The sequence below is a fragment of the Natator depressus genome, chromosome 12, assembly GCF_965152275.1.
Source record: "Natator depressus isolate rNatDep1 chromosome 12, rNatDep2.hap1, whole genome shotgun sequence".
Classification (NCBI taxonomy): domain Eukaryota; kingdom Metazoa; phylum Chordata; order Testudines; family Cheloniidae; genus Natator; species Natator depressus.
In genome coordinates this window covers 8911130-8935669 of record NC_134245.1, presented here as the reverse complement: position 1 = coordinate 8935669, position 24540 = coordinate 8911130, and the positions used below count along the sequence as shown (strand labels likewise).

General features: G+C 43.7%; 1 protein-coding gene across 3 annotated transcripts in view; it reads left to right on the top strand.

Moving 5' to 3' along the window:
* The window catches only part of GNAO1 (G protein subunit alpha o1), a 295457-nt gene that overhangs the window by 230467 nt on the left and 40450 nt on the right, over window positions 1-24540 (top strand). For 2 of the 3 annotated variants that reach the window (XM_074968545.1, XM_074968544.1), the window contains exons 5-6: window positions 9571-9699; window positions 11270-11399. In XM_074968545.1, coding sequence (XP_074824646.1) covers window positions 9571-9699; window positions 11270-11399 — 259 coding nt within the window. Of the gene's footprint in view, window positions 1-9570; window positions 9700-11269; window positions 11400-19501; window positions 19656-24165; window positions 24530-24540 lie in introns of those variants that run through there. The other variant, XM_074968546.1, reaches the window with a different exon arrangement.

Genomic DNA, 24540 nt, shown 5'->3' with positions numbered 1-24540 from the left:
TGGTGTCATTAACTAAAAGAGGCAGCTCTGCAGTCTGTGTGCAGAACCCCTATGGGAAAAGGAAATCAGGGGAGTCACTGTCAGTCATCAACCAAAAGCAGGACAAAATTCTTCCATAGTCCAGTTTTGTTCTGGGCCATATAGTTTACAAAAGATGAGGACAGTACTGAACTGCAAGTCTCCAGTGTGTTTCGTTTGGGAACTCTTGGAGAGTTCTTAGAGAGCCCCACCCACCGTCAACTACTACAATGGCTATTTATTATTTGGTAAGCCCCGTCAATGTAGCTGTATCCTGGGGTCAGCTCTGCTCTACACAGTGATTTTTTTCAGCTGGGCTTTACCAGTAACATCACTGGTGATGTGCACAACTTTTAAAAAGAATTGCTCCTCTGCAGGCTCTCCTCTCTAGGTCTCCCCGTTGATGGTTGCTCCAGTCTGGTGATGGTCTACCTCTTCTTCCTCCGGCCAGGTCACACTTAGTCCCGCCCCTTCCGGAGTAATAGAAAGTCCAACAGAAACAAATGTCCAATCTCTCTGTCCAGCCTGCCACCTGTGATTCTGGGCCTAGTGGTCTGTACACCATTCTCTCAGGGGCTTCACCGCACCTTACCAGTGGCCAGTAGGGGAACCCCAGTCTAACCTCTGCCCTGGGTTCCCCAGGATAGGCAGTCAAGGTTCACCCGCAACGGACCCCTTACTGCCACCTCCTGGGACTTCTTCTTCCCAAGCCTTTCCCCTCACCCTGCAAGAGCCCTCTTGTTCCCTACACGTCTCTTCACTCCCTTCTACCAGGAGAGTGACCACAAAGTTTCTCCCAGCAGCCCCCTTCCATTCCAAACATACTCTGTTTGTAGCACCACCCAGCCCCTCCTCAACTGGGTTTCACCAGTAATTAGCCCTGGCCCATCCTTCAGGTGCAACCCATGGGTGAATTAGCTTCTCTCCACAAAAGGTAGTCAGCCTGTCAAGTGGGGATGTCATGCTGCCTGTATTTTTGGTTCTGTAAGTGGGCTTTGGGAGCAGGGGACAGCATTATGATTATGACTTTGATCACACCAGAATCTGATCTGTTCGGCTGCAAAATGGGGATTTATCAGCTGCAGCAGCAGCAGGATGATGAAATGCAGGTGCTGCAGCGAGAGACTGTATTTGGGAAAAAAAAAAAAAAAGCAGTGTAATTGAGGGGGAGTGGAGAGGATGAGGGAAAACAGCGGATTGGGTGTCTAATTTCCTTAAGTGCATTCTCAAAAGCGCCTTCCTCTGAACTGGAATCACAAGGCACCTACCTGGTGCTTCTGCCCTATTATTTTTAATCTATTGTCTTTTTTCCCTCTCCATTAGGATAACTCATGGTTAGATCCGTGAAGAACGATATTCAACATCCTTTAGAATTAAAGGATGAAATGGGATGGGAGCGTGTGTGTGTGTGTGGTTCCTATGCTCAGGAATTGATTTCTAAAGGGGCATAGGGTGATTGTGTGCATAGGTTTCCATATGTGAGGATTAATCAAGGGGCATATTATGGTATGGTTGTGTGTCTTTGATGACCGATGGCAGAAACGGTTTTATATGGCTGGGTCAGGAATCATATGTATGACAGCATGTGTTTTTCCCTGTGCTCCAGAATGATTGGAAGAGAATATAGTAGCATGTGTGTGGCTTTTCCTGTTCTCCAGAATGATTAAGGGGGAAAGATGTGGCAGATATGGTAAAAGGTGTGGGGGGGGGGGAGATGCTGGACTATCACAGTGTGTGTCTGCCTCATATCAAGCCGTCCCAAATAACTGTATTAAGATTTGTTTCATGCCTGCTCGAGGCATTATCCACAGTTAGTGTTTGTGTGTGAGGGTTGTTTTTTATTTGTGTGGAAGATATCACGAGAGGCTACCGTACTTGTGCAGAGCAGCTACCAATGCTCTTTCAGTCAAGTGCCTTTTGTTTATTGCTTAATTTCAGGGATACCAAATAAGGACTATTGTTAATTACACACCAGGGTATTTGTCCATTGATTAAAGAAAACAAGAAGTTAGTATCCAGGCTTGAATCGTGTGAAAAAAATTGATACAATGATCACTATTGAAAAGTCAACGTTTTCCATTAGTTACCTCACAGTAATAACTGAGATAATCACAGATGAACTCTACTTAAAATGGAAAAAAGCTGTGGTAACTGTTAGCTAACACTGATTTAGTTGTTTGTTTTTTTTAATGCCAGCAAATTAGACTGCTGGGTACAGTACGTATAACCCTTTGGTCATAGGGAACATGCAAATCTTAATCCACATGTGGGCTGCTAAAAGATCACTTTAGAGAGCCCACTTCATTTTTATTAATGTCAACGGTTGCAAGCATGAATTCCTAGGAGATATCCTGAAAATGTTCCTCCTTGAAAATAGACCCTAACGATTCTGCTGAGCCAGCTGCCTCTGCTATATTTTGACCCAAGGTAGCTGTTGATTGGGGCTTTAATAAAGTCATTTAAACTCAGGAAGAAATCTGCCCCCTACCCCATGCTCTAGTATCACCCAATTTAATGCACTGGGGAGGTTTTAAGTATTTCTAGGATGCATCCAACATTGGCCGTTGTGAGACATGGTGCCATTGGTCTGTTTCTTATGGTAATTCCTATACGGCAAAGTCATCATTACCTATAGTATCGCTGGACTGGTATTACGTGCTGTTGCAGAAAGTTATAGAAGTGACAAGAGGCTTTACATGTGGTCTGCGCAGAGTGGTTTTGGTAATCTGGATTATTTTAAGCATTACTCTGTAAAGACATTCAAGACTGACCACGCTTTACCTTTTCGCATCAGCTGTTCAACCTGTTTCTCTGACTGTACCTCAGGAAATTATGTTCTTTGTGGACTTTACTTTTAGCAGCATGATATGTTTGGGGTTTGCCTCGTAAACGGAATGACTCAGGAATCAGCAATCTGCTGCAAAACAATGCCTTTAAGATAGAAGATGCATACAGTAAATGAGCCATTCAACTCAAGAGCATAAATGCCAGAGGCTTACTCATGTATCCTAAAACTCTGTCCTTTCTGAAGCTTTTTTGTTAATTCCTGCATGCCCAGGGCCATGCAGCCTGCAAACAAGCTCTGGTTTGCCCCTTACGATGTGGTTGCACTCTAGTTTACAACACCCTGGTGCCCGAGTTAAGCAAAACAGGCCCAGTTTCCAATGCCGTTATGACGGAGATTGAGGAGAGTGATATGGTCATTGCACATCCTCTAAAGTGTCATTAAATGGATGTTGGTATCCTATGGGTTGTGTCATCAAGACTGTTGGCTGTGACAACTGTCTACCGCAATATTTTGGCCTTTGGGTTACAGTTCTTAGTGTTTCTCAGGATCACTGAGAACTTTGTAATGATTTCTCCCCATCCTCACTAAAGTGGGCCTTGACTCCCTGTTTCTCAGCAGGGCTTCTTACCATAGAAGCAGTAACAATTTAAGTTCTATAGGAAGGGAAGATTTTGCTTCCATTGACCGTATATAGCATCTACAGTGCACTGTAGTCCTATCACAACAGCATTCAATAAGTGTGCGTGTCACGTAACAGAATCATGACCCTTGGGGCAGGCCTTTATTAATGTGTGCAGTTAGGATCTGCTATTCTATGAAGCTTTAAAGACCTCAGGCAGTGGGGAACTGAACTAAGCTAAAAATGTTAAAACAGGCCATCCAAAGCAGACAGCTTCCCATTCCTACAGCTCTATATTAGTGTGACACCTGTGTGCTGATGCGCTCCTACCACGAAGCTTGAGAACATTGGTGAAACATTGCATTTCAACACCCAGCGCACTCAGTTCAATTGCAAAAAGTTCAGTTGAAAGGATGCTGCTCCAGATTCAGGAAATTCCAAGCCCCAGCAGCCAACAGAGCTAACACTGTATAAAGAATGGGATTGAAAATTAACATTGAAAATATTGTGCCTTCCTATAAAGTGAGGGTCCGCCCTCATCAGGAATAACAAAAATACACAGGCGCCAGAGACAGGGAATGAAAATAATTTAAGACATATGAGGAATGCTTGAAAAGATTGGGATTCTTTAATTTAGAGAAGAGACAAATAGGAGAGGACTTGCTAGAGGTATACAAAAGAATGAATGGTGTAGAGAAGGTATGTCAGGCACATTTATTAAAATTCTCCTTACGCAAGAACAAGGGGGCATTCAACGAGAGGGAATGGCAAGACATTCCCACGTGATTAAAGGGCATACCGCTTACATGATGCAAAATTGGTTTGTGGCACTCACTGCCACAAGACAGAGAGCCCAAGGGCTTAGTAAGACAAACATAAAGGATGTATTCGCATAATGAGAACACACACAGGTACAGTGGATGAGAATTTTTAAAACTAGGGCTATAAGCTTTGATGGTTCAGGGCATAAGCTAACCATTAATTAATGGAGATTAGGAGGAACTTCCCCTATGTGAGAGACATAATTATCCACTGTGTGGGCAGATGGGAAGTTCTTCTTGAAGCTACTGGACATTGCCCATGACAGGATAGATGGACCATGGGTCTATTCTTTTGTGTCAATTCCTGTGTTGCTACGCCCTCTACATGCTGGTTATCTGACTTCCTGGCAATCTGCAGCATACTAAGGCTGCAATTTGTGGGCTGGATCTCTGCATATTCCTTTTCTTAGCCTGTTCTTTTAATCTCTTTTCTGTTTTCACTTCCTGGAATATAGAGAGTAATCCCCCAGGGGAAAGAACAAATTGTAATAACTATCAGGAAACATGCTAAGGTGAAGAGAACTGAGCCGTCTGCAAGAAACAAAGATGAATGCATGCATCCAGTGTGCAGATCAGAACAAAATATCCAGGGAGATGTTCCTCATCCCCACTCTTACACCCCTATTTTTTTCATGAGGGCAGAGACCACCAGGTGTATATGAGCAACTTAATTTACTGCAAAGCTGGCTGTGTATGGAGATGCTTGTGTAGAGAAATTCACTTCTTCAGACAGCCATCTCTTAAATAATACAAGCTGACAACCAGTTGTGAATAGAACATGAGTGATTATGTCTGTAGCCATCAGAGCGAGGAATCTTATTACAAGGATGTGCTGATACAGCCCCCATTCATACATCCAGGGCCCATCACAAGGCTATAAGGGAGCATCTATCACAAAATCATTATGTTTTTTAAATGCTTGACAAAGGGCACAGTAGAAATAATTCTACTTAGACCTTGCAAGTTCCTTGGGTGACGTAATTCTTGTGATTCTTCACTGAAAATGAATAACAAAAACATTCCGTGGCAAACATATAAGATGACAAAAGCAGGCTGAGCAGTGGGTTTGTTGTTCGGTTTAGAGGATGGCTTGGTTTTTCCCAGTGTAGTGGAATGTACCGTAAGAGCATGGAACTGAATGGAGCCCAAGGTCTTTCTGTTCAAGCACTCTGATCAAAAAGTAACTCAGGACACAAATAAAAATGAGTTGGTAGGTGTTACCTTGTTCTCCCATTTGTTGCACATCACAAAACCACCACACAATAAGACCCAACTTCAGCATGGATTTATACCCATGAATTCATCTCGGCTCAAATTTTCAAAGGCGCAGAAGGGAGTTACATGGCCAAATCTCATCAAATTTCAATGGGCATTGTATGCCTAATTCCCTTATCAGGAGGTAGCCGTGTTAGTCTGTATCCACAAAAATGATGAGTCCAGTGGCACTTTAAAGACTAACAGATTTATTTGGGCATAAACTTTTGAGGGTAAAAAACCCACTTCTTCAGACGCATGGAGTGAAAATTACAGATGCAGGCATTATTATACACCGGACTCCTCGTTGTTTTTGTGGATACACACTAACACGGCTACCTCCTGATACTTTAAATTTAGGGCCTTGCATGGAGTGTCAAGTATCAGGAGGTAAGCGTGTTTGTTTTTGTGGATACAGACTAACACGCACAGAGAGGTGCATGAGTAAAGTTGCTTGGTAGCCTGGTATTGCAATACCAGGGAGTGTTGCAGATACAGTTTCAGGTACTTTGGCACAGCTGTGTGAGGTGCCCACAGCTGGAACAGCAGGACGTGTTGCAGGTCAGGGTTGAACTGTATTAGACTATATAAGAACCCAGAATTAACCAGCCAAAGATGTTACAGGTCAGACTTGAGGTACAGCTACAGAGCTGCGTGGGGAAGCGCACGTATGATCACGTCAGTGCTATGAGTCCTCCTCTTCCACGAGCGCCAAACCCACTCACAAAATCTTACATGTAAAAAAAGGTACTTTTAACATAAATTGAGGGAGATGCTCAAACCAGACTCTATGTGCATCTAAATGTGGAGGGCTCAAACTTGAACTGCCTTCCACCCATCAGTAAATTCATATTAATTCTGGGTGACATGATCCTTTCCTTACACAATCTTGCACCATTTCTCTTCCCATCTCTGGCATTTTCTGCTAATTCCACTGGGGCCCTTTCTTCATGCATACGTGTAACTCACATCAACTTCAATAGGAGTTACAGTGTATGCAACCTGACAGTGGAAAAGGTCTCATCAGATGGTACAGCTGAATGCTGAAAACACTTATTAAATTTTAATCTTAACTAAATTCATCTTATTTCTATATGCTACATTTGATCAGGCTGAATTATGTTAAGCCTTACAACCTGCGTTTGGGTGAGTAAATGGATCATGGTTTCCTGAGACCCAATGATCGATGGATAGTTTCACCTAAGAGGAACGCTGATTTAATACAAAAAAAAAAAAAAAGTGAACCTGTATGCCTCAGGTTTGAGTGTTGGACCAGTCTATACAATGAAGGCCTGTAATGTCCAGGAATCAGGAGGATTCAAAGGGAAGTCCTGATCAGAGTTCACACAAGGGGTCCAGTCACCAGGAGATCCAATCCAAGGGGAAGGTACAGCAAGGTGGGGCCAGGGCGGGTGGCAGGGCCAAGTCAAACGAGATGACAAGCTAGCAAGGCAGGGTCAGGTGGGTCTGAGAAGCAACTAGCAGGCAATGGCTCATTGCTCAGACAAAGCAAGAAGGGAAGCAGGATGGGCATCTATGGTCACCAGCCAATCAGGGTCAAGACCATGTGGCCAGCCAGGAAGTGGGTTGGGGAGCCCACCCAAGTCTGTGAATTCCCTGGGACCCTCATGTGTTGGTGTGGCCCAGTGGCCAAGACTACTTCCCAAACACCCAGTGGGCCTGGGTTCAAGACAAGGGCAACAAACATTCATAGATTTTAAGGTCAGAATTGGATAAAATTTTCTAAAGCACTGTGATGGGGTGGACTAGGCCCAAAGACCCCCTGCTGGAGGCCTCAGGGTTCTGCCACAGCCATCCCTGGGAAGGAGCAGTGGAGAGGTCCTCCAAGCAGGCAAGAGTGGCTGCAAGGGAAGCAGCCAATCAGCGCCCAGGAGGGCCCTATAAGAGGAGCTGCAGAGGAGAGCTGTAGTCAGTTGCTGCTTGGAGCAGGAGAAGGAAGGACTGCAAGCCTGGCTGCCTGGAAGAGTAGCAGGGCCTGGGGGAGCATTGAGGGAGTGCCTGGCTGGTTGCTAGGACTTAGCAGGGACTGAGCCTGGGGATGGCTGCAGGAAGATAGTGTCTCCAGGGAGGAAGCTCTGGGGATACAGCCCCATACCAGGGCTGGACTACGTAAATACCAAAGCCCATGGAGAGCTAGAGAGAGACAGGCCCTGGTTGACCATATATCCCGGAAGGAGGCTGTGCTGGTTAACATGCAGACAGTGTGACTTGGCCGGAGCGCTGTGTCACTGACAAATCCGCCTGACAACCACCAAAAGGGGTCACCAGAACTAAAGAACCAGACATGCCTAATCAGAAGGGGGCATTGAGAGGTGGGTGCCAACTCTGTTAAAAGCACCTAAATAACTTAGGATCCTAAATCTAATTGTCAAAAGTGGGCTCATAAATGACTTGGGTGCTTTTGAAAATTGTACCCTTAATGATCATCTTTTCTGACCTCCATTATTTCTGCTCTGCTTACACCACTACTGTGTTCTGTTTGGGTTCTATTTTACTTCTGGCTTAAGGATTGGAGCAGAATGCTTGGGCTCTGCAGACCTAGGTTCAATGCCAATCTCTGCCACTGCCCCACTATGCAACCTTGGCCAAGTTACTTAGGGCCTGATCCAAAGCCTATTGATGTTAATAGGAGTTTTTTCCACTGATTTCAATGGGCTTTGAATCAGGCCCTACTATGCCTAGGCTTCAATGGGGATAACTACTAGAGCTGGTCCAAAAAAAAAAATTTTTTTTTTCAACTAGCCCAAATAATAAAGTGGACACGATAAAAATCTTTCCAACTGCTCATGGCAAGTAGCTTCCACTACCACAGTATTTGCATTGCTACCTATGGTAGATAACGGGAATACCACAAATACCTCAGGAACTATGATTAGGCAAAAATGTGAAATTGTGAAAATGTGAAATGCCAATTGTGAAAATGTGAAATGCCAAAAAGTTTAATGGCAACCACTATCTACCTACCTCAAAGGGAACATTTTGCAGGCGTTGAGCTGGTTCCTAGATGAAATAACTATGCCAGGCCCATTCAGAGTCAGCAACTTCTCCTGCAGAAAAGCCAATCGTTTTGCTTCCAGCCTTCTTATTTCTAGGCATTGTTGCACACACGTTCATCCAGTGAAAAAGAACGATGTCGGGCTCAGTCCTGTAAGCTTGTGCCCAATTTGAAGCACATGAGCAGCTTCATTGATTTTAAATGGATTACTCAGGTGGTCTGCATGTGCTTAAGTGCTTTGCTGGTGGATTGGACCAGGGTTGATCAGCCCCTAGCAGGATCCAGCATTTAGTGAATAGTATTTATACCCATGCCGTGTAAAATGAAGCCACCGGCAGCGACATGAAGCAAAATTTTCAAGCTTTGGTGTTGAAATTAAGCACCTAAATACCAGATTTTCAAATACCTTTTATTTAATTTCCTGGTCTAAGCCTTAGACTTCTGTATATGCGCTTTGTGCCTGTCTTCTCTCTTCCCCCCTTTCACCTATCATTATATCATTATTATTTATATTGCAGGAGTACCCACAATGGGTTAGGTGCTGTAAAGATACAGGAGAAGACATTTGCAAAAAGCTTACCATTTGGAAAAAAAAAGAAAAAACAACAGTATTCTACAGTAATGGACCAAAACACTGCAATGTAGGAGAGCTTTACTATAGTCTTCTGAACCATAGTTTGAAAATGCTGTGGCATTTTTGAAAAAGCTTTTTGGAAACTCTTTAGGGCATTTTTTTTTGGGGGGGGGGGTGTAAAGTGCCAAGCACAGTCAGATCCTGATCACCACTAGATGCTACTGCAGTACAAATAGAAAAACAAAAATACACATTTCACAGATTGGAATCCCTTTATCAAGAATCCTATCAAGCAGAACCTGATCATTTCATTTCCTGCTTCCGGTTTAGTGTGAGATCTTGTACTTGAGCCAGTGGGTTTGGGCTTTTTTCAAGAGAGGATTTTTTTTCCTTAACCAAAAGTACAAAGAGCACTGAAAAATTAGACTGACAACAATTAATGTGTTTCTTACTCTCCTGTGATTTTTTTTCCTTTTATAGCTACCTAGACAGCTTAGATCGAATCGGAGCTCCAGACTACCAGCCAACAGAGCAGGATATACTTCGAACCAGGGTCAAAACAACCGGCATTGTAGAAACCCATTTCACATTCAAAAACCTCCACTTCAGGTAAGTCTGATGTGAATCCACTGTTATATTGTCAGGCAGTGCAAATATCAGCATTGTATGACTGCAACCATATTACCTTGGCCAAAAGTTCTCCCACAGTATGCTTGTCTGACTAGCTGCTATCCTCCACCCTAGAGGTGGCTGCATTTCTGTGGGTAGTAGCATATGTAAAATGGTTTGTAACTGAAGCAGAGTACACTCACCACAGACGTACCCACTCATGGCTAGGTATGGCATGGCAGTTCTGTCCTCTGTAGCACCCCCTTCTCACAGCTGCTCCAGTCCTGGTGGGGAGGGTGATCCCTCCTTGTGACTCAGCTGAGTCACACTTCAGTTCCTACCTTTCCAGGATAACAGAGTCCAGCAAGAAAACATCTGGTCCCTCCATCCATTATGCTGCCTTCGATTTTGTGCCCAGTGATCCATACATCCTTGTCTTAGAGCTTTCTGTAGTCCATATCCCCTTCCTGGGGGCTGGTAGGGGAACCCAGTTCTACCCACGACACTGGGTTCCAGTCCAGGAACCTAGGACAGGCAGTCAAGGTTCATGCCACACAATTCCTTACTGCCACGTCCCTGGGCTTCTTACTGCCAAGCCTTGTCCTAGGCTCTCCTCACCCTGCAAGAGCTTTCCTGTTCCCTCAAGGTCTCTTCACACCCAGTTCCCAGGACAGGGACAGCAGAGTTTCTCCCTTCAGCCTCTTTCTGTTCCAAACTTCCTCTGTGTATAGCACCACCCAGCCCTTCCCCAGCTGGGTTTCATCAGTAACTAGCCCTGGCCCACCCTCCAGGTGCAACCAGGTGGATTAATTGGCCTCTCTGGCCCACATTAATCTTTTCATCACCGGCGTGGGGTAGGCACCAAGGCACTACTTGCCTTGGTTTAGAAAAAAATCCCTGATGAGCAGGTTGTTCTACATTTGCCCACGATGGGATTCCTTGCCCCTTCCTCTGAACCCTCTGGCTCTTGCCTGTGCTGGAGACATGACACAAGAACAAACAGACTCTGCTCCAGTCTGGAATGGCTTATGGGAAAAACATTCGGCCATTTGTTGTCCACATGAGAGAGTCACATGTAGGCAACTAGAAACTCCACACGCTGACGCTCATGGAGTTTGCCAGTAATTGTACTCTCGAGCGCAGGGCGGACGGAGGTTTCTAAGACACACACACACACAATAAATTAGACTGGGAGTTCAGCCTCTTAAAGCCACAGATCCCCTAAGATACATGCAGATTGCTAGGGCTCTCTGGAAACCAAGAGCTGTCCTCAGAGAGGCCCCTTGCCCATGCACGGTCAACAAATCCCCCACAGCACCCAAGCCCCTGGACAATCGTCAGGAGCTATGCTGTCATGTGTTCCCCTAACCGCCGCTGCCCGTAGAATTCCTCCTTGGGGAAGGCGGGGTTCCAAACCTCAGAGAAGGAATAAGTGAGAGTCACTGCAGACTCTGTTGTCCTGTGCTAGGAGCCCTTCAGGGATGAGTACTTAGAAATACAAAGGGGATTACTAATATTTTCCCTTTGTTAATAAAGAATAAATGAAGAGACGTCCCTGTTTCATGCACAGGCTGTTCGATGTGGGAGGTCAGAGGTCAGAACGTAAGAAATGGATCCATTGCTTTGAGGACGTCACAGCGATCATTTTTTGTGTCGCGCTGAGTGGTTACGATCAGGTGCTCCATGAAGACGAAACCACGGTGAGTGCTTACGGGGCGACACAGGTCCCGACACCTCATCACTGGCCTATTGCATAGCCTGCCGTTGCTCAGGGCTCAACTCACGCTCATTGGCTTGTACCAAATCAATGGAATTTTGTTGATCATACGTCTTCCCTTGATTCTGAAATCGTGTGCAGATCCTTTCTTCCCCTAACCCTTGGAAATTAAGTCTTCCATTGCCCAGGGTGGAGTTAACCAAGGTAACAATTTCTTGCTCTGATTAAGTTATAATGTTTTCTTTTCTCTCAAGTTGATCAGTGCAAAATGCCATGGGACATAAAGAGGATCCTGAACCCAGAGAGTAGAGTGATAAGCAATGAATAGGTGCTTTTGAAAACAAACTTAAGGAAATAAATAAACAGCACTTGGAACATCCAGATACACAAAGCTGTAGCAACCCCACAGATTCCTCAGGCGGATTCCAGCTATCAGGGTAACCTGCTTCTAAATGCAAAAGAAATTCATTTTCCCGGTTAAACGGGAACTGTTCAACTCTTGGGTGGAATTTGTTTTATGGGGGATGGGATTATCTCCTATACCTCCCCACTGTGATACTAGGCCTGAAATACTGCATGGAAATTGAAAATAAGAGATACACTAGCTGCCGGATGATTGTGTGGCTCTCCCGTTAATCTGAATGTGTTAGAAGTGTGGGCAAATAAAGGGTGGGAGAACAGTCACTTGCACTTTTCACCAACTATACGGCATTCAGTAAGAAAGATACCTGTGCATTTGGGGTGATGGAATGTCAATTACAGAAAAGGCAAGTCGTTTTAGGAGTAACCAGGTATTGTCTTTTAAATGGAGTTGCACTTGCCCAGCATTGAAGAACCAAAAGTCAGAGCTTCTTTAATGTTCTGTGCATGCCCAATGTGCAACAATTCAATGGAGATGCTATTGTCACCAGTTTCTGTAGGAGGCTCTAACGTTTATTCCCTCTTTCCTGTTTGTAAAGCATCAGAAGTTAGAATGGATAACACGGTGGGGAGGGACTCTAAAAGAGTTGGTAACTTGCAGGCAATAATGGATTCATGAAGAGACTTTTTGAGCACTGATATTTACATCTTCTAGGTCAGATTCATGAACTCTGGTAAAGAGGTCACCTGCTTGTTGAAATCCTACATTGCATTAGTTTAGGTTACACTGACACCAGAATTTAGTCTGATAGTAACATCCTCATATCCGCATCCCCCTAGATCTACAGATTCGGATTGAGATTCTGAATCACCGTACCGTACCACACTCCTCCAGAAAACATTTAGGATGCACCGGCTACTTTATAATATCTGTATTAACTAAGAACCCTTCCTATACATGTTTTCCACTTCCTATGTATCTATCCCAGTATCACAGATATTGGCTGGAATTTTCAAGGGCCTAAGGGAGTTAGGGGAAAGTCAATGGGAATTGGGCACCTAACTCTCAAAGCTTTTTGAAAATCCTGCCCATCAACTCTGTGATCAATTTTCTGTAATAACATTAGTGTCATCTGCTATGTAGATCTAAAATAATAGAGTACAGCAACTCTGTTGTGTGTGTTTGTGAACCACATGTCTCCATAGCTCCCAAGAGACACTCACCCACTGAGAAGGCGATGCCCCTTCTGGAATGGGAAATCTGCCAGTCACATGATGTGGAAGAGCATATGCAGGTTAGGAAGGACTCAATCTGCAAAAATGCCTAGGGTCTGAGGTGCAAAGGTGCTGATTACCATCAGATGTCAGTTGAAGATGTGGATGCTCAGGACTTCTGTAAATGAGGTTTATGTTGTCTCTCATTAGGCACCAAAAAACTGAAGCTCCTGAAATTAGTGACCATTTTTTAGCGCTTTGGCCTTAACCTTGGTTTACCAAGGTCTATAAAATGTGGATAAAATTGATTTACAGGAGTGTTGTGAGGCTATATTACTTAATGTTTGTTGCTCCCCACACCATCCATGGTGACAGACACATCAATGACCTCTAACAGAGAACAGAAATACAATGATGATTCTCAGTGGGAGCCTTACTAGTGTTGTATTAGGTCTTTAATTCAGACTGTGTTTTCTGAACCCCTGATGTAGGCAGAAACAGCAGCTTCTGTAACCCCAGTTGCACCACACTTTCTCCATTAAGAATATTAGTTTTGGATTAATTTGAGGTGCAGTTCTGGGATTTTTTTTCTATGTACATTTCATTTCACAAGTCACTCCCTGGTACTCTGGGCAACAGGAAAAAAGACACAGATTCTGATCATTTGACTGGACAGTTGTCAGTGCAAATTAAAGAGATAAGGTGGGTCAGGTAACATCTTTTACCAGCATCTGCTGGTGAAAGAGACAAGCTTTCGAGCTTCTACACAACTCTTCTTCAGGTCTTGGCAACCCTGCAAAGAAACTACAACACTGCAAAGTGCAAATTAAATGCAGATGATGCTCTTGTTTAGCCTAACTATACAAGTCCTGCTGAGTTAAAACACAAGTAGTGAAAAAAGAAAACAACAAATTCAGTATCCTTGGCCCTGCTACTTCCATAACTCAGATCTCCTATGCAAGTGGCATGCTGAAAACACAGCGTTTACTGACAGTTTGACCTCAGTCAATTTCACCCCTAACATTCTGTCAGGAACAATTTCACCTACAGCTTTATTCACCACAATCTCCTTCCTTAAAGTATAGTTCAGCTTTAAAACTAACTGTGTAAATGGCATCTCCTAGGTCAGGTGATTTAGCCCCTGTGTGCATCAGTCAGATATGCTGCCTTGATTTACAAAAAGGAGCTTTTACTGTTTCATGCTTGTTAGCACAAAGGCAACACAGTTAAGAAAGTAAGCTGGATTCTGTTCTTCTTTGCACATCATCTATAGAAACCCTTACTAAGTTCCCGTCACTTAAACCTGTGCAAAACCATTGAAGGCCCTGAGATTGCACAGATGGCACTAAGGGCAAAATCTTTATTACTGATGATGATACATGAGAAAGAAAGAACCCAGCTTGTGTGTGAGGTCTTATAACACGTTTGCAAAGATGGCACTTGAAAAAAATATTTGTTCCTTGTAAACTGAGCATAACATTGACAATAATCATGAGAACTCACCTCTCCATTTTATACTTTTCTGAATAAAACTGTACTTTACGTGGACAAAATTATAGTTACAATACAAACAGTCTCTAATGAAGATCCTGGATTTCTCTCACTGGGCTCAAATGGGCAACCAGGCACTTAAAGCAGCAGCCCCTTGAGGTCTCTCTGTCAGTGAATTAGACATTACAGGCAGCTTGCAGTTTCAGGCCAATCCTATCAGATGAAGACTGAACCCAAGAAGTTTGTAGTGGCCAGTTCACTGGAGAGCCAGCCCTTAAGCAACAAGTTAATTGTGGAACCTTGTCAAATAGGAATGGGCAAATGAGTGCAGATAAAATAAGAACTGATCCAAACCTTCCCCCTCAAAGTGAAACCTTGCTTGAAGTTCAGAAAAGTTGCTCATTTTTAATCTACTTGTCATGACCCTTGTTTTAAAACCATGCCACACTTATCTGTTATCACAGCACCTAGCATGCGCTGTAGCATTTGAGACCACTGCTTTATAGTACTGTCGTAATTTTCTTAAGGGATGCCTCTCCACTTCTGTGTTTTCAGGGAGGAACAGTAAGAAATACATGAAAACCAGAAGAAAGGCTAGTCCTCCTGCATGTCTAGCTTAGCCTGAACTAACAATCTCATGAGAGAGTTTCTTCTCATGAGATTTCTAGACCTACATTCAAGTACCAATCCAAGCTTTGCATACGTAGCCAATCGGAACTTCCTGAATTCAGCCAGGCACTGCTACACTGCCAGCACATCCAAAGCCTTCTTCATATGATGGTCCAACCCATGACCTGACTGTCATGCTCTGCTCCCAGAGCAGAAGAATGAAATGTAGGAGTAGACACCCACAATGCTGTTGGAATTCCATTGGTTTCATACAAATTCTATTTCAAAACGAAATGTTATGCCGAGTTTTCCCCTAAATCCTCCCATACACAGTTCACAGAAGCTTTCCTCCAGTGGTAAGATGGGTCTCACACAGCGGCCTACGGCAGGCAATATACATCTAATTAGTCCGTCATTAGGGCTGCTAGGTGCCACCACAGTACTGAATAAATAATAAAAGGGGGTAATAGTTGCTAAGTGACTGAGGAGCTCCGTGGACGTCCTTGCACAGTCACGCTCTCAGTGTGGTAGTTCAGTGACTTTTTTAGTCTTCACAAGACAATGATATGAAAAAAAACCCAAGGCCATATCCAAATCCCAGGTAACGGGTAGGGGAAAAACCCACTAGCAACATTCATATACAACACGGGAATGGATCATAAGCAGGTGGGGATTTTTATTGCTCCCTATGACACTTTTTAAGACAATGGTGGCATGGGATCTACCATGTGAACCTATAATATCCTCTTCAGTTCTTCCTTGTACATGCTAGGTTAAAAAGGCAGATGCGCTTGGTACACTTTGCTGCCTCTGGAATTAAACTGTTTAGTTCCTCTGTATCTAGCTGGTATGTGAAGATACTGTTTGTGTCCTAGTTGTTGAATGTGTAACACACTCACACCTTCGTGCTGTTGACCTTAGCTATGCATTAGTGTTGGACCTTTAGAAACTGGCACTCACTGAATGAGGTGATTAATATGCTCTCCTGGCTATTAGTGTGCAAATTGCACCAGTCATCCATGTGCTTAGAAGCAAAGAGCAAGTTCAAGGATCTTTGGCATCTGTAGAAAATATAACTAGAAGCTATACATTGGGGAGCAGAAGAAAAGTACTGATGCACAATAGTCCTGATCAGGATGGTAGCAAGATCAGAGAAGCAAATCACCTCCTCTTTGCCACCAGAGCACAAAAATAGGAAATATTAACTGCTGCATTTGAGAACTGCTGGCAGGAAACCAGGTGAGAGACACTAGAAGATTTTCTTTCCTTCCTTCTCCACCAAAAGGACCAAGCAAATGCATCTAGAAGTAGGCACAATGTGGTAAAAGAGGTGGAAATATTAAGAGGAGTCATACAGAGGGAAATGTCATGGTTTCCCAGCCCTATTTGCCCCAGTCATTACAACAGAAGCAGAGTTGAGACAGTGGGTGGAAAAGGAGAGCTCAGGGGAGTAGTGGCAATATTCATCCAGAAAACAAATCTTAGATATTGTCGGGAGATGGCTGTCCCAAACCCAGAGGAGACAATAGACTAGCTTCATTCAGCCTGGGGACTCCAGGAGCAATGTCCAATCCTGGCACTCGAATTTGTAGGGTATAAAGGAATGTTTATTGCAAGTACTGTTTTCTACTGGGGTTTGCCATTTAATTGTTTCTGCTGTATGTACGTAATGGTGACGACTCAATGACATCAATTACTTACTCAAGGAAAGTGTTCCATTTCCCTCCAGATTTTGATGTAAATTTAAAGGGAAAAAGTCATCATGGGATTTTGGAGCATGTTGGCTACAGTGGGAATATGACAGCACTAGCTAAAAGGTCCACCGGATGAGAAGGCCTCTGCTCTGTTTAGAAACCAAGATTTCTGTGTTCACTATATATTACCTGATGTGCTTTGACTGCAGTACTGTATAAACGCTGCTGTTTTAACCTGTTCTGATTGTTCTTTAATTATTTTATAATTCTGAGATGATGAACAGAAGGGTAAGTATTATAAAAGTCCAAAATGTCTAGTTTTGGATTGTTCTTCATTCAGTCCCAGAAGCCGTGTTTACATCTTGCTGTGTATGCATCTTGTTTTAACAGTTAAGAATAGTAGAGAATGGCACAAATAATGTTCTGCGAGGGACTCTGGTTAAAAGTGACTCTGTGTATTTGTGTTCCTGCCCCTTTCCACCTTCCATCCTCTTCTTCCCCCCTCACAAAAGGGTCTTAGAAAGGCAAGGGTCATCTGAACAAAGTCCTTTCAGCTTTCTACAGCTTTATGATTTTGATTCCACCTCTGGCAAAGGGAAGCAGCGCTCTGTGTCTTATATACCCCACAGTAAAAAGAGAGGTATGAGCACCTGCACAGTACCGTACTCTCAGGTGACGTTTTAAAAAGAAAAAGGAAACACGTGAGGGTTCATCCAGCTAAGAAAATGGGGTAGTTCTGTCCTTCTGTGCTATGTTGAATTATATGTAAGCAAACCTACCAACTCATTTACCGGTGGTCAAAAGGATGTTGACTGTTTTCTTGCAGCTTGCACCATTAAATTGCAAGATGCCTTCTTTCTAGCATCTTCGAGGATCCAGGAAAAACAATGGCGTCCAATAAATAAATTAATGATTAAGTGTGTAGCCACCTCTTCACCACACATCATTACCATACAAGCTGGAGGGGAAAGCGAACCAATTTAACAGAAGCCAGAGCTTCTAATCAAAGCTACATGGTGTCAGTAAAACAGGAACGCTGCAGTTCTAGCACTTCATTTGATGCTACATCTGATCACCGGTTCAGATATTTCCCTTGTCCATGGAATCATTTGTATCTAAATAAAATGTTCAGTGATCATTAAAGGATGTCCAGCGATAAAAAGGAAAGTGCTAATAAATAAAACACTGGGGTCAACCGTGCAGCCTCAGCAAGAGACGTAGACAAGCAGTGGCTGCTGAATAGGGCCCGCTGTACAAGTCATTCTGTGTGGCTACATGCAGATGGGCTGTGCCACACCGATCACCGAAACAATTTAACAGATGAGATTATGTACGACTTTTGTATCTCGCCTATTTCCTGTGTTCACTGTACCAGCTGCTAGTCTTGTATGAGTGTTGGTGGACCGGGGGTGTGCTCTCTGAGGTGCTCCCAATGCCAAAAACCAAGCAAGTGGTCTGGTCTGTAACCTGATTTGCCTTTGATAATCCCATGACTCTTTGGGTGTGCTTCGTCCTCATTATGCCTGCTCTCTCTGCTATCCCGTTCCCGGTTGGGAGGTGGCCGCGCAACCGGCGTGCGCATTCCGGCTTCGGCCTCTCGCTCCAAACAGCACCAAGCCTCAGCACCTTCACAACTTTTCCTCGGCCGTCTGACCTTATCTAACCAAACAAAGGCCAAAAAATGAGATTTTGAGAGACCCACCAAATTTGGCAGGTATGAAGCTTCTCTTGAACCGAGAAAAATGAGTTAAGAGTTGAAAGCAGCAGGGGAACATGACACTACTGGTTGACTTTGCCGTGAGCTCCTTCCACCACCATAGACCACGTGGCGGACTTTGCAACTTCCTAACCAATACATTTAATTTCTTTTGTTTTATCTGTTTCTGTATCTTTTTGTCGTTGCATGACCTATAACTAAAAAGCTGCCTTCCCCCTGTGTGTGTATTTGAACGCGTGGTTCCTTTATTGGCAAACAAGCTAATGTTCTTCAGTGAGGCATGAGCTAACATCAACGGGCTAATCTGCTGACTTGTAGTTTGGTTGTTCTTAGGTACCTTCTGTATAGGGGTTTTCCCCCCTTTTTTTCTTATTTTCTTTTAAAATTTTTCTTTGCTAGACGCTTTTTGTTGAGCCATCTTCCAAAGAAGCCCCCACTAAAAAAAAAAAAAAAAGCAAACCCACTAAACAAAATAACAAAACAAGGCAAAGGTCACGGCAAGGTCAATAACAAGAAGAGGTCACCTTGCTGTCTGCTTCCAACTCTGGATTAATTCAAGGATCTCACCAGTCCTTGGTTAATGTATCCAACCAACTGTGTGCCATACACACACAACAATGAAGTGAAAAATTTTAACCAGAATATTTTAGAAAATCTGCATGACCTGCACCTACACATAGATCTGACCAAAGGGCAAAGTAGCTTCCCCCTACATGCATGGTGCATGATCATTTATATGAGCTGAAATCCTGTAAACTATACACTATGCAAAATAAACAGCTCTATGTAGTGAAATGCCCTTGTTACTAACTGTATGTCAAATATAGGGATTGCATCTGTGTATGTATATGTTCACCTGTATGTATACATAAATTTATTACATATACTGTAGTTATTATTTTTTTCCCTCCTCGATTTAGTTATTTTAGATTTCCCTACATGTTGAATACCACGCGGTCACCGTCTTTAGCCTGATATGCTCTCTCCTTTATATTGCAGAACCGCATGCATGAATCATTGAAGCTGTTTGACAGCATCTGTAACAACAAATGGTTCACAGACACCTCCATCATCCTCTTTCTAAACAAGAAGGACATATTTGAGGAGAAAATTAAGAAATCTCCATTGACTATCTGCTTTCCGGAGTACACAGGTAATGAGAAACAAGGGTTCCTTTTTAAACCATGTGCACAACAATGCCCAGCAAAGAGACAGGTGGCTCAGGGTAATGGACTATGCAGCTTTTCAGATAGAGGTTGTTGGTTTTTAAGGTACATCTCAGGCAATGATGATAAAGGCTCCAACCCTGCAACCCTTAGGCAAAACTCCCATTGACGTCCAGCGGAAGTTTTCTTTGAATAAAGGCTGCAGAAACAGCCCCCAGCAGCTTCCATTGTCTGACAGCTGTTCAATGGCCCATGTAAAAGCCAAGTCCCTAGGGAACAAGTCATCACCATCACTAAAATGACCACAATTGCCATTAGCTGACCTCTTGTTGGCAGTTTTAGAGGGAAGGTCAAGGCCTGAATGAGCATGGAGATGATACTGGGCTCCCGCCTCTTGAGGCTCATTGGTTGGGCAGTTTGGCAGAGGTTTGAAGAACCTGCGCTGTTTGTGAATAAATGGTCGTCTAACCCCTTGGGAATATGACACCTCTTGTGAGCACCGTGATGCCCCAGAAAAGACTCAACTGGCTTATTAACCAACAAATAAAAAAGTAATTACAGCTGGATAGACACACAGTGTAGAAGACACATGCCATGCCATTGACAAATAAAGCCAATGAGTCCATAGCACAAGGCCACTCCGTTTCCCCTGATTCAGATAGCCACCTCCGTTTCCATATGCCAGGCATTACTAATTATACCCCCAATACCTGGCTCTTACAAAGTGCTTTTCATCAGGAGATTGTGTTATGCAGGAGGTCAGACTAGGTGATCTAATGGGCCCTTCTTGTCTTAAAGTCTACAAATCTCAAAGCACTTCACAAAGGAAGTCAGTATAATTGTCCCCAATTAACCGATAGGGAAACCGAGGCACAGAGCACTGAAGTGACTGCCCAAGGTCACTCAGCAGGCCAGCAGCAAGAATCAGTGCTCTATGCACTAGGCCACACTGCCTCCAGGTTGCTGCTGCAGTAGCCCACTGGTGAGTGTGTTACAGGTCCCACTCTAACCCAGTCCTCAGAGGATGTGAATTGTTACAGCCACTAGTCACAGAGCTGGAGCTCTTTAGCTCAGCCCGTAGCAGATTGTCCTGGGAGCTCTGGAGGTCCCCAGCGTCAGTCGGGGCAGTTGTCCTACTGATACTAAGTACTTTTGATGCAATGTGCTTAATATTAAATGAAGATGGGGACGTTAGCGTGCCCTGGAGATCAGCACGGAAGTGCTGCAACAGAACAGCATGCAGGAAACCCCTCTTGTGCCTGACTGCCTCACGTCTGGCCTGATGATGATGAGAACGCTTCCTCCTGCAATCTGCTGCTCTACTCCATATCTCACTGTCTTCCACAAACCTTTAGTCAAATTCCGAGCCAGCATCAAAATCAACGTTTACAGTCATGAATTAGTGAGTCCTGCTGGAGACATCCGGATGAATCAAGCTGACAGACAGAAAGGCAGGTCTCTTTGTCAGTCAGCGTGGTTGCAAACCGAGTATACCAAGAGCATCACAGTTCTGTGGCACACCAACAAATTACAAAACAGAGCTCCCCAGATCTGAGCACTTGATTCCCACTCTGAATGGGCAGAGAGGATCCCTCGTTCTTTCGCTGTGACAAACAGTAAATTAATATTGAGCTGATCCGCTCCCTTTGTGATTCAAGAGAAATTCTGCAGCTTACTCTTTCAGAGAAGGATCAGGTATTTATTTGGGGCTGGGGTTGTGAGATACAGGAAAGAATCCAGCCAGTAGATAAAGCTAGTTACCTCACTAACTAAACATTTCAGCCAACAAAGGATTTTCTGTACTCAAAGTCCATCGGCGCAATTTTGAATGAACTTCTAAGGTGCGGATGAATGTTTAGGCATATTGTAGAATTAATTATGTTGCCACAGAAATGCCCCACTCTTAAGGAATTCTTAGAGCTATTTCTAATGATGTGGAGATGCCAATAGTAGGTAAAATAGAACAGAATGGAACTTAGTTTTATAGAGAGTCTTTCATGCTAAAGGAATCTCAATACAGGGACAAATTAGATACCAGTGGCTAGATCATCTGTGGCTGCTGAGGCCTTTGCCAAATAAAAAGGAGGAAAACAAATGTGGCTGTAAGCCCTCTTGTAGCATCCCAATTCTGGGCCTGGCTGGGAACCATGCCGGTCCCTCTCATAACTTAGAAGACCCTCAAGACTGTTCTAAATTGCACCAGTTGCCCACAGCCCCGAGGCACTATTCTGGCAGCTGGGAACTGTCAGGAGGTCAGGGAACCTCAGCCCCACTCCTTTTCCCCATCCGCAGCCCCTGTGCCAGCAGCCAGGAGAGGGGTGGCATAAGAGTCAGGACATTGGTTCTACGTGACCGTGTAAACATCTCGCCAGAAGGCAGGCTCCTCGCTCAGGCCCCCATTCAGCAATGCACTTAAATATGTGCTTCACTTTAAGCACGTGCTTTGGGATTTAAGCACACACTTAAAGTTAAGCTCAGGTTTCAGTGCTTTGCTGAATTGGAACTTTAGGGCCAAAGTGAAGATGTTGATGGGAGAAGCTTATTCATGTCCTCAAACGTTCATCTCGCAAATGCCACAGAACACAAACCACCCAAGAAACACCTGCACGTTGGCCTTGTGGCATGGTGAAAAAGCAATGTTCAAACAAAAGGGGTCTCTGCTGCTACACAGAATTCATTGATGAGCATATAAATCAAACAAGGGGGTTTTAAGATCAAGAGTTGGTTACACAAAATGCTTTTATTACAATGAAGATCCAAATGTGCATTAGTCCTGCTGACTGGCGCAGAACTATTAGAAGAATGCATCCACAAAGGGGCCGTTGTATTCTAAGGCACTGTCAGTTTCTTTCTCCTTAATTTACCCATGCTTTCAACGAATCCACAATCCTTGGCAAAGCCGTGTCAGGGTGACATGGGCACATTTCATCAAGAGTCACAATACTTTATCCCCTATTGCCCTCAGTGGGAGTCCAGTGGCTACATCCTTGTGTGTCCTACTGACAAGTTTTCCGTTTATAAAAAAATGCTCATATGTATATTGGCACAAACAAAACCAAACCAAACCTAGGGGTCAGTCCTGTAAGCCTTACTGAGGCCCCAATTCACCAATCTGTCTCTGCCCAGCATTACACATAAGCACATGCTCAACTTTAAGTATGTGCTTAAGTTCCATTGAATTCATTAACTTGTTTAAGTGCTTTATTGAATCTTTAGCCCCTGCTCAGGCAAAACTCAGCCATGTGTAGGCCCTTCTCTGTCAACATGTAATAATATTTCACATTTATAAAGCACCTTCAGTCCAGAAGGAACCCTGAATGCTTCACTGACTCGAAACAGTGGAATTATTCCTCTCCACCCCTGCCCAACAATGAAACGCAGTCACTTCTGGGAGTTAGTGAAATTGCTGTTTGACAATACACCAGTTCAGGACAAGAAATTAAGACTATTGTATCCAAGTGGAAATGTACATCCAAAGAATGTAATTATCTAACATAGAATCTGGCCAGCAAAAGAATGAAAAAATAAAATCCGTATAAGCAAATAATAGGCTTTTGGCGTAGACATTTGGCTAGGGAAGAGGTGTAAACCCTTGTGCTTTATTTGACACAATCTAAGCTATATTTCCGCAAGCAGATGCCACTGTAGTGATGAAGGACAATTTCTGGAACGGATTGAAAAATGGGAAATTTGGGGGTGAAAATTCATCCATTTTTTCCATTGACATTTTAAACGTGAATGACATTTTTCACAGAAATTTTGAATTCTTTTGACTAGCTATAGAGAAGGTCAAAAAAGATGGGCTGAATTTTTCATGAATATTTTTGCAAACAGTTCATCCTGGCTTTGAAATTGGAAACATTGATTAAAAATGTTGTAAAACAAACCAAAATTTGGAAAACATTGACCAGCTCGAATAACGGACGCTTTTCTGGACAGGCTTCAGAGTAACAGCCGTGTTAGTCTGTATTCGCAAAAAGAAAAGGAGGACTTGTGGCACCTTAGAGACTAACCAATTTATTTGAGCGTAAGCTTTCGTGAGCTACAGCTCACTTCATCGGACAGTCGCTGCTCTTTGGCAAGATTATACAGAATTCCTTCTGCTTCCCTCTTTAAAATGACTTCAGTGCTCATTGCCCTCTACCTCTATGCCGCCCACTATACTGTCATTTTACCTGCATGCATGATCATACAGGGTGCCAATAATCCAGAAAGAAAATATCATTGGGATCACACAGTGGAATGGTTTCACCGGCAGGAAAGCATCTGCTCCTGTGCTAATTTTACATCAGTGTAACTCTGTTATCTTCACTCTTGCAAGTGAGAGTAGGGTCAGACCCACAGATTATTTCTTAGGGTACCCAGTAAGAACTGGCCATGTTAGGACAATGATATAATGCTACTAAATTCCCATTGCCTTCAGTTGAAGCAGATTCGGGCCCTAGGTTTGGGACTGTTTTAATGCGTGCTTTACTTTCTTCTTGGCTTCTCTCGTAGGCTCTAACTCTTTCACTGAGGCCGTGTCCTACATCCAGTCTCAGTACGAGAGCAAGAACAAGTCCCCCAACAAGGAGATCTACACGCACATCACCTGCGCCACTGACACCAACAACATCCAGTTTGTCTTCGATGCTGTTACGGATGTCATCATTGCCAACAACCTGCGTGGATGCGGACTCTACTAAACCCTGCTCGCTGCTCTCCCCATGCTCTCCAGGAAATGCTCTCCCATTCAGGTTGAAGGGTTGCTCCCTTTTTTTTTTTTTCCCCTCCAAAAGATGAAGATGAAGAAGAAATTACATAATCCCCCCCTCCTGGCTCCCAAGAACCTTTGCAGAAAATTCTGCTTTCCCCTAGGTGTCTCTCCCCCCC